The 10588-nt window shown below is 43.2% G+C and overlaps 1 protein-coding gene across 1 annotated transcript in view; it reads right to left on the bottom strand.

The window, feature by feature from the left end:
• Positions 1-9384: 9384 nt before the first annotated feature.
• The window catches only part of cyh1 (Cytohesin-1), a gene marked incomplete at its 3' end in the record, with an annotated part of 54176 nt that continues 52972 nt past the window's right edge, over positions 9385-10588 (bottom strand). Inside the window, 1 exon segment of the mRNA NM_001141186.1 lies at positions 9385-9416. Within this exon segment, the coding sequence (NP_001134658.1) occupies positions 9408-9416 (9 nt within the window).

Here is a 10588-nt window from a genome sequence, read left to right as displayed (position 1 = left end):
CATCCATAACAATATCACAACCCATCTATAACACATCAATAACCCATCCATAACAATATCACAACCCATCCATAACCCATCCATAACCCATCCATAACAATATCACAACCCATCCATAACCCATCCATAACAAAACTACAACCCATCCATTACCCATCCATAACCCATCCATAACAATATCACAACCCATCCATAACCCATCCATAACAAAATCACAACCCATCCATAACCCATCCATAACAAAATCACAACCCATCCATAACCCATCCACAACCCATCCATAACCCATCCATAACAAAATCACAACCCATCCATAACCCATCCATAACAAAATCACAACCCATCCATAACCCATCCATAACCCATCCATAACCCATCCATAACAAAACCACAACCCATCCATAACAAAATCACAACCCATCCATAACCCATCCACAACCCATCCATAACCCATCCATAACCCATCCATAACAAAACCACAACCCATCCATAACAAAATCACAACCCATCCATAACCCATCCACAACCCATCCATAACCCATCCATAACAAAACCACAACCCATCCATTACCCAACCATAACCCATCCATAACAATATCACAACCCATCCATAACCCATCCATAACCCATCCACAACCCATTCATAACCCATCCATAACAAAATCACAACCCATCCACAACCCATCCATAACAAAATCACAACCCATCCATAACCCATCCATAACCCATCCACAACCCATCCATAACCCATTCATAACAAAATCACAACCCATCCACAACCCATCCACAACCCATCCATAACAAAATCACAACCCATCCATAACCCATCCATAACAAAATCACAACCCATCCATAACCCATCCATAACCCATCCATAACAATATCACAACCCATCCATAACCCATCCATAACCCATCCATAACAATATCACAACCCATCCATAACCCATCCATAACAATATCACAACCCATCCATAACCCATCCATAACAAAACCACAACCCATCCATTACCCATCCATAACCCATCCATAACAATATCACAACCCATCCATAACCCATCCATAACAAAATCACAACCCATCCATAACCCATCCATAACAAAATCACAACCCATCCATAACCCATCCACAACCCATCCATAATCCATCCATAACCCATCCATAACAATATTACAACCCATCCATAACCCATCCATAACCCATCCATAACAATATCACAACCAATCCATAACCCATCCATAACCCATCCATAACAAAATCACAACCCATCCATAACCCATCCATAACAAAATCACAACCCATCCATAACCCATCCACAACCCATCCATAACCCATCCACAACCCATCCATAACAAAATCACAACCCATCCATAACCCATCCATAACAAAATCACAACCCATCTATAAACCATTCATAACAAAACCACAACCCATCCATAAACCATCCATAACAAAATCACAACCCATCCATAACAAAATCACAACCCATCCATAACCCATCCATAACCCATCCATAACCCATCCATAACAAAATCACAACCCATCCATAAACCATCCATAACCCATCCATAACAAAATCACAACCCATCCATAACCCATCCACAACCCATCCATAACAAAATCACAACCCATCCATAACCCATCCACAACCCATCCATAAACCATCCATAACAATATCACAATCCATCCATAACAAAACCACAACCCATCCATAATCCATCCATAACAAAACCACAACCCATCCACAAACCATTCATAACAAAATCACAACCCATCCATAAACCATTCATAACTTGTTGATAAGCAGTACTACTGACTTGATGCTGTTCATCCACTCATCCTTCTCCTCGGTGGTGGGAGCAGAGATTCTGTAGAAGGTGTGGTTCCCCTCCACCACTCTGCCGTCCGCCTCCGTTTTACAGGCCTTGATCACCTGGTCCTTGTTCTCTGGGATGAAGAGCTCAAAGCAGTTCTACGCAGAGGAGAGGAGAATCAATCTTAAATTGTATTTTCTTGATTCCTCAGGTCCTCCCTCCTCATCTTCTCTAAACACATTGGAGCAGAAGATCTAAGGTTCCTCCAATCGTCTCTTCTCCTCCAAAACGTTTTGAGAATGAGGCAAGGAGAGAGAATGTGAGGAATGCCACAACTGTATCAGAACTGCTGAGTTTAATAAGGTGTGTGTGTTCCTGCAGGCACGTGTGTTTAATCAAGGAAGTACAATCGAGATGAACCCAAGCTGTGTTATGTGCTGTTCCACACTACCACCAGGGGGAGACAACGTCTAGTCTGAGACATTACTGAATTATAATCTCCCCTTTCTGTCGAAGTGTGCACTTGTTCACTTCCCTTCATGGATTTGGAAGGAAATGACTGCAATATGGAAACTCCCTCTAGCCCATGTTTACACCAATCCAATGCTGTCCAATTTATGAGAAGTAGTGAACGGGTGTTTCAGGAGGAAGGAGATTACTGGATGGATCAGTCCAGAATCAGTTTGTCATATCTTGCAGATCTCAGAAGTGAACTCATGTCAAAATTTGTCCATGTCACACATCATTGGCTGTGTTGATCAGCTATATGCCTCAATCCCAAATGAATGGGAGGTGAAATAACAGTCTTATTTCCTGATCATACTTCCTGATCATATTAAGATCAAGAAATTTGACGGTATGCTTTTATGTGTGTGTGTGTGTGTGTGTGTGTGTGTGTGTGTGTGTGTGTGTGTGTGTGTGTGTGTTTACTATCCTTGTGGGTAGGATAGTAAAACAAGGAACATTTTGCCAGTCCCCACAAGAAAAAACGGACTATTTTAGGCTTAGAGGTTAGGTTTAGGGTTACAATTAGGGTTAAGGTCAGGGGTTAGGGAAAATAGGATTTTGAATGGGAATCAATTGTTTGGTCCCCAAAGGAGAGTAAAACAAACGTGTGTGTTATGTGGTCGAACCAGCAAAGGGTGCAGTGTGTGCTTACAGGCTTCTTGTCCTCCACCTCCCGGATGCTGAGGTTCTCCAGTGGAATGATCCCTCTGGGCTCTTTGTCCTACAGGACAGAAACATGGAAGTTAAGATGAAGCTGTTAAGAGGACAGAAACATGGAAGTTAAGATGAATCTGTTAAGAGGACAGAAACATGGAAGTTAAGATGAATCTGTTAAGAGGACAGAAACATGGAAGTTAAGATGAAGCTGTTAAGACGACAGAAACATGGAAGTTAAGATGAATCTGTTAAGAGGACAGAAACAGGGAAGTTAAGATGAATCTGTTAAGAGGACAGAAACAGGGAAGTTAAGATGAATCTGTTAAGAGGACAGAAACATGGAAGTTAAGATTAACCTGTTAAGAGGACAGAAACATGGAAGTTAAGATGAAGCTGTTAAGACGACAGAAACATGGAAGTTAAGATGAATCTGTTAAGAGGACAGAAACAGGGAAGTTAAGATGAAGCTGTTAAGAGGACAGAAACATGGAAGTTAAGATGAATCTGTTAAGAGGACAGAAACATGGAAGTTAAGATGAACCTGTTAAGAGGACAGAAACATGGAAGTTAAGATGAACCTGTTAAGAGGACAGAAACATGGAAGTTAAGATGAAGCTGTTAAGAGGACAGAAACATGGAAGTTAAGATGAATCTGTTAAGAGGACAGAAACATGGAAGTTAAGATGAATCTGTTAAGAGAACAGAAACATGGAAGTTAAGGTGAATCTGTTAATAAGAAGACAGAAACATGGAAGTTAAGATGAACCTGTTAAGAGGACAGAAACATGGAAGTTAAGGTGAATCTGTTAATAAGAAGACAGAAACATGGAAGTTAAGATGAACCTGTTAAGAGGACAGAAACATGGAAGTTAAAATGAATCTGTTAAGAGGACAGAAACATGGAAGTTAAGATGAATCTGTTAAGAGGACAGAAACATGGAAGTTGATAAACCTGTTAAGGACTGCTGTGGGACATGGCTTAAAATACAGCAAAATGTGGCGCTTACTAAAAGGATATTACACTTCAAAATGTGGTGGTTATTAAAGGGATATTACACTACAAAATGTGGTGGTTATTAAAGGGATATTACACTACAAAATGTGGCGCTTACTAAAAGGATATTACACTTCAAAATGTGGTGGTTATTAAAGGGATATTACACTACAAAATGTGGTGGTTATTAAAGGGATATTACACTACAAAATGTGGTGGTTATTAAAGGGATATTACACTTCAAAATGTGGTGGTTATTAAAGGGATATTACACTTCAAAATGTGGTGGTTATTAAAGAAATATTACACTACAACATGTGGCGGTTTCTAAAGGGATATTACACTATATTATATTTTCTTGCGAATGGAATATCCCTGTTAATGACATTACATTTTTTTTTACATTTACATAGTCATTTAACAGACACTCTTATCCAGAGCGAGTTACAGGTGCAATCAGGGTTAAGTGCCTTGCTCAAGGGCACATCTACAGATTTTTCACCTAGTCGGTGCGGGGCTTCGAACCAGCAACCTTTCAGTTACTGGCCCAACGTTCTTAACCGCTAGGCTACCTGCCACCAATGAATACACAGTAGAGCAGTGAACAAGTACACAAACAGAACAGGTTACAGTGTGACAATGTGTTGTAACTTGCAACTGTAATATCCATCATAATATCCATGTATGTATGTGTGCCTGTTGCAGACATTTAAGATATATTGAATTGAACATGATAGCTGATGGCTCCAGTTCCAGTCCAGTACTTACAGTGGTGTACTCAAAGTAATACAGACAGTTGTACTTACAGTGGTGTACTCAAAGTAATACAGACAGTTGTCCGTGAGAATGAACCATCTTCTCTTCCAGGTCTTGACGCGTCCCCCTGAGGAATAGAGAGACGGTGTTAGCCAGACTCAGGGGGGAGAGAGAGAAAGAGAGGGATGGGCACCGGACAGCAGAGGGCAGAGCAGCAGACAGGCACACAGACAGACGCATGGATAGACAGACAGGCAGATAACAGGTATAGAACTACAACTCCCATCTCCCTACATTCCCCATCAAGCACCGTACAGTACCATGCTCCTCCGGCAACCCACACCATAGCATCTAGACTACCAGTTATTCTACTCTACATGAGAGAGAAGCATGAGATTACAGAGGAGTTCTGTTGACTAAACTGGGCTTTGATAAGACCAAGGTATTCTGTAATCGCCTTTTTACACTATTGTGCCGACCTGTTGGCTCCGATACGTTCTTTTCACATTTTCCTTTCAGAACGGTTCCAGCAACTATGGTGGATGCATAACCGGGCCAGCTCAGTACAGCTTGGTTCGGCTCGGCTCTGTAGTGAAAAGCCCTTAGCCTTATAGATTAGACAGAGCAGTATATCATGTTTAATACTGTCTGAAACCTGAGTGCTCATTTTAACTGTCCTACCTCTCCTCCGTAGGTCCTCAGTATAGCTGACTCAGGACTTACACTCTCTCTCAGAGTAGACACCTAAAGGACATAAACAGCCTCTCAGAGTAGACAACTTCTCAAGGAGATCAATAGCTGGATATAAAACCAAACACTTGTTAAAGTTTAGACCTCCAAGAGTTAATGAGATCCTACTATGGGGAATGTGAAATAGTACTACTAACAATTGTCTCAAATCCTTTGCCTCTTTCACACCCGGCGGGGCGTCTCTGGTTAACTCAGCTGCTCAGTGATCTGTGGCAGACCCCCGACCCCACCGCCACTCCCACTTCCTGTTAGGGAGAAACCTGACCACAGCAGCAGATGGCAGCTAGCTCACGCTGGGAGGAAGAGATGCCGATAAACAGCGTCAGGGGGGGCAGGAAACTGGAGCTAGCCTGGAGCTATGCTAGTAGGCTACTCACTCTATGGGCATCTCTGGCTGGAACTTCCTGTTTTAACTAGTAAAGGGCAAGTCGTTAAATACACTATGGAAGATTAGTTGCTAATGTCATGTCACAGAGTTTTGTCTTGAATATTGGCCGTATTCACAGTGATATGATATAAACACCAGTCAATGTATTGTCTGAAGACACCTTTCTGTCCAATTAGGTCATTTCTGGACAATATTTCTGTTCGTTTAAGGGACCCCTTTTGCCTCCTCTAAGTCTAAATACCCTCCATCAAAACTAAATGGAATGGATACAATGTGTACATGGACACACACCTACATGCTCCAGGAGAAAACACGATATATACCATTTTTGATTAAAGACAAATCAACATGATGACATAAATGCATGTCTGGCTGTTCTATGTCTGGCTGTTCTATGTCTGGCCCTACCGAAAGTGCCAAGGTCGTTGAGCTGTTACACCACCACCAATGTTAGTATGAAGACACTAAGAAAACCCATCTACCAAGACAGAAGAGCAGTGTTGTGGACACCATTTAACAGAAGAGCAGTGTTGTGGACACCATCTAACAGAAGAGCAGTGTTGTGGACACCATCTAACAGAAGAGCAGTGTTGTGGACACCATCTAACAGAAGAGCAGTGTTGTGGACACCATCTAACAGAAGAGCAGTGTTGTGGACACCATCTAACAGAAGAGCAGTGTTGTGGACACCATCTAACAGAAGAGCAGTGTTGTGGACACCATCTAACAGAAGAGCAGTGTTGTGGACACCATCTAACAGAAGAGCAGTGTTGTGGACACCATTTAACAGAAGAGCAGTGTTGTGGACACCATCTAACAGAAGAGCAGTGTTGTGGACACCATCTAACAGAAGAGCAGTGTTGTGGACACCATCTAACAGAAGAGCAGTGTTGTGGACACCATCTAACAGAAGAGCAGTGTTGTGGACACCATCTAACAGAAGAGCAGTGTTGTGGACACCATCTAACAGAAGAGCAGTGTTGTGGACACCATCTAACAGAAGTGTTGATCACAACAGGCCAGAAAAGACACACTTCTATTGATCATATAGCAGCGATGCTAATGTATATGATCACCTATCACACTACAGAGGTACTTAAACACTCGCCGTCCCGATATCCACATACCAGCACACTTCTTAGTATGAAACAATGGAGGCTGCTGATGGGAGGACGGCTCATAATAATGTCTGGAACGGAGCCAATGGAATGGCATCAAACACATGGAAACCATATGTTTGATGTATTTGATACCATTCCACCGATTCCGATCCAGCCATTACCAAGAGCCCGTCCTCCCCAATTAAGGTGCCACCAACCTCCTGTGGTATTGGGCAGGTATTCTAAGTAGTGGGCTAGTATGGACATTGGAACATGACCACAAACACGTTCTCCTTGCCGCCATTTTGTCACCGTGTTATTGTCATCTTGTCCTCGTGACTTATGAATGTTGAAACGACACTTGACAGACAGAGTCATGTAGAGACAAATGGCAGAATCTCACAGCTGATGAAATGACAGTTGATTGGCTTGGAGGAGATTGTGAGTGATTGATGATTGGTTGACCACTTCAGTTCCTGTCAGTCACTCAGAGAGTGAGGACCCTGGCAAAAAAATGTCCCAGACAAGGCGGCTTTGCCCGATGAGATTTTTGTTGGGCTGTGCCGGCAGGTCAGGGGGGTGCCGGGCTGGGGAGGAGTGGAGGAGGAGCGATCGCCCATGGACAGGGGGGTCAGAACAGTGAATGTTAGGAGGGACCTGGGTCATGTTTAATAATGAGAGAATGTTTTGAAATGGAGTGAAACAGTGAGGTACTGTAACAGCTGAATTTGTTCAATAAGAAAGCAGATTTTTGTTTTGCAATGCTGTGGCCCCACTGAACATGACCCAGGATATTTTCAGCACTAGTCTCTCTCGACCACCAGCTTCCAGTCAGATAAAATAGATTTTATAATTGTATCATACTGTGATTAACAGGGGAAACTTGGTTGTCAAAATTCCTTTTAAATTGATGAGGAAGACCTCAGGATTGACATGACAAGTAAAATGTGCTTTCCTTGGTCCTATCTGATGATTCAATCTCTATTACTAAACACACTAGCTAGAATGTAGCCTATATTCTAAACACTAATCATATAGTGCACTTTTGCATTGTTCCATAGATAGCACCCAGTCCCCACTCCCCTCCTAACCTCCCCTTCTCAACACACATCCCCCATTCTCCATTCTCCCCACACCCACCTCACTGCAGTCCAGTCCAATCCAGCACCACACCAGACCAGACCTGGGATCACAGTAGTTGTTTTCTTTCAAATACTTTGAGCGTTCGAGTGATCCTACCTGGAGGGTTTTGCACTTTTGGTTCCATTGTGCCAGGTGCCAGGCAAGCTCAATCAAGCGCTGCTGAAGTATTTGGAAGAAAACAAATGTTATTTGAACCCATGTCTGCACCAGGCCAAAGCCAGGCCAGGCCAAAGCCAGACCGGGCCAAAGCAAGACCAGGCCAAAGCCAGACCAAAGCCAGACCAGACCAAAGCCAGACCGGGCCAAAGCCAGACCGGGCCAAAGCCAGACCAAAGCCAGACCAGACCAAAGCCAGACCAGGACAAAGCCAGACCAGGCCAAAGCCAGACCAAAGCCAGACCGGGCCAAAGCCAGACCGGGCCAAAGCCATACCGGGCCAAAGCCAGACCAGACCAAAGCCACACCAGCCCAGACCAAAGCCACACCAGACCAGACCAAAGCCAGACCATCCCCCTTCAGGTCCATTAACAGCATGATGGAGAGAGCAGAGCTGGAGCCAGTTGGTGTAGCTGCAGTATTCCCCTCATATGATCCCATTAAAGAGTTAACAACAGCAGACATTGTTCTTGTCAGCCAGAACTTCCGAGAAGGAGAGTTCTAACATGATTTAATCTTCACAATCTAAAATGCTGGTCAATTTTCAATAGGTTCCTAAATGGTAGCTAATTGGTTGCTAATTCAAAACTACTTAGATTCGTAGATCTGTCTTCAAACCCTTTGTTGTGCTCTCTCTAGAAAGAGGAATACTGCAGCCCGCCAAAACACGGAGACTGAAAAGGTAAATCACCACAGCATAACAGAGAGGTCAAACTCTTCACTACGGCGGTCACAAAACAGAATGGCCACCATGTTGTTCCCCGAGCGGCCTAACCAGGCAAAGCACCTAGCAACCGCCCGGCGACCAATACAGAGAGAGAGAGAAGCACGTGGACAAACCACCAGCTCAATGGAAGACCAACAAACATACAAACATACAATTAATACTAGATTCAGTCGATGATGGCGGAACAAGGAAACCCAACAGCAACAAAATCCACAAATAACAAACAAAAATCGTTCAAAGCGTAGAACGGAAATAAATGAAGGAGAACGGAAGCAATGGCGGACCACCGAAAGCACCGGAGAGCTGAGAAGATGGACTAGTTTTTGGGAAGAGCAGATGTACATACCTCCTGAGGAAAGACAACAGCCAAAATCATGGAGCAAACAAACAAACGAGGAAGAAAAAGAAAACAAAAATCAAATTAAATATAAAGAAAATCATAGCACCACTTCTTGCTCATCTGATTGGAGGAGTGGCTCGATGCACTGGTTTACAATGTTGGCACTAGGAGGAACAGGCCTTCGAAAAGGCATTTTGATATTTAGTCAATTCATCAGGTTACATGGTTATATTATCAGATTTGATGAAAACTGATCAGTCTTATTTAGATTAATGATGGCTAATGATGGCTATTTCTCAATATAAAGCTCTGGGTTAAGAGGAGTTATCCTGCAGTACATTAACAACCACCAGATGGGGCTTCTGCTCACCCCAAATCATTTGAGTTCAATGCATTGTTACACTGGTGCCAACTTGTGTAAAGCAACACATTGCACAGCACCTCCTCTAGGGTCCCAGTTCTTTCAGGCCAATTATTTCATCTTCCACCCAAATTAGTAGAACCTGAATGTCAATATTCACAGTTATGTATCACTGGAGTGTGATTGGAGACTTCTTCATGTTACTGGAAGGGTGGGAAAGACTCACACTGATTAAGGGTTTCAATTCAAGTTCAGGGTCCTGTTCATTAGGCACCAAATGGGAGAAAACGGAACGAAACAGCGAGGCAATACCTGGACTTGTCCAATAAGAAACGCATATGTTCATTTTCCGTTGCAAAGCATTTTGTGCCTAATGAACATGGCCCAGATCATTGTGAATTTATATCAGAGTCATTGTGAATTCATCCAAACAGAGATCCACTGGGAAGCAGACAGGGTGGAGAAATATGAAGTCCCTACGTCTCAGATAGATCACAGGACATTAAGGGGATTCTCTTTGCTGGAAGACTGATCATTGGGATGTCCTGTAAGAGTCATTGTAACATTAGAGGGGAAGGAAGCGTTGTCGTCGTGTGTTCACTGGTTTATACTCCACTGTGCAGGTTGTCCCTCTATGTACAGGATGTGCATCCGTCCGTCTGTCTGTGTATCATGTGTAGGTATGAGTGTGTGTACGTGTATGTGTGAGTGAGTGTATGAATATGCCTAGTCGTGCATTATTGAAAGCCCTCCACATGTGGTCGTCTGATCTCAGGGCCTCATCCATAATGCATTGGGCAGGGGCCCCTCAAATACTGTATATGGACTGAACACACAATCGCACTTTGTCACACACACACACACACACACACACACACACACACACACACACACAC

This window comes from Salmo salar, chromosome ssa03 (genome assembly GCF_905237065.1).
Source record: "Salmo salar chromosome ssa03, Ssal_v3.1, whole genome shotgun sequence".
Taxonomy (NCBI): Eukaryota; Metazoa; Chordata; class Actinopteri; order Salmoniformes; family Salmonidae; genus Salmo; species Salmo salar.
This window is presented reverse-complemented; position numbering and strand designations above follow the sequence as displayed.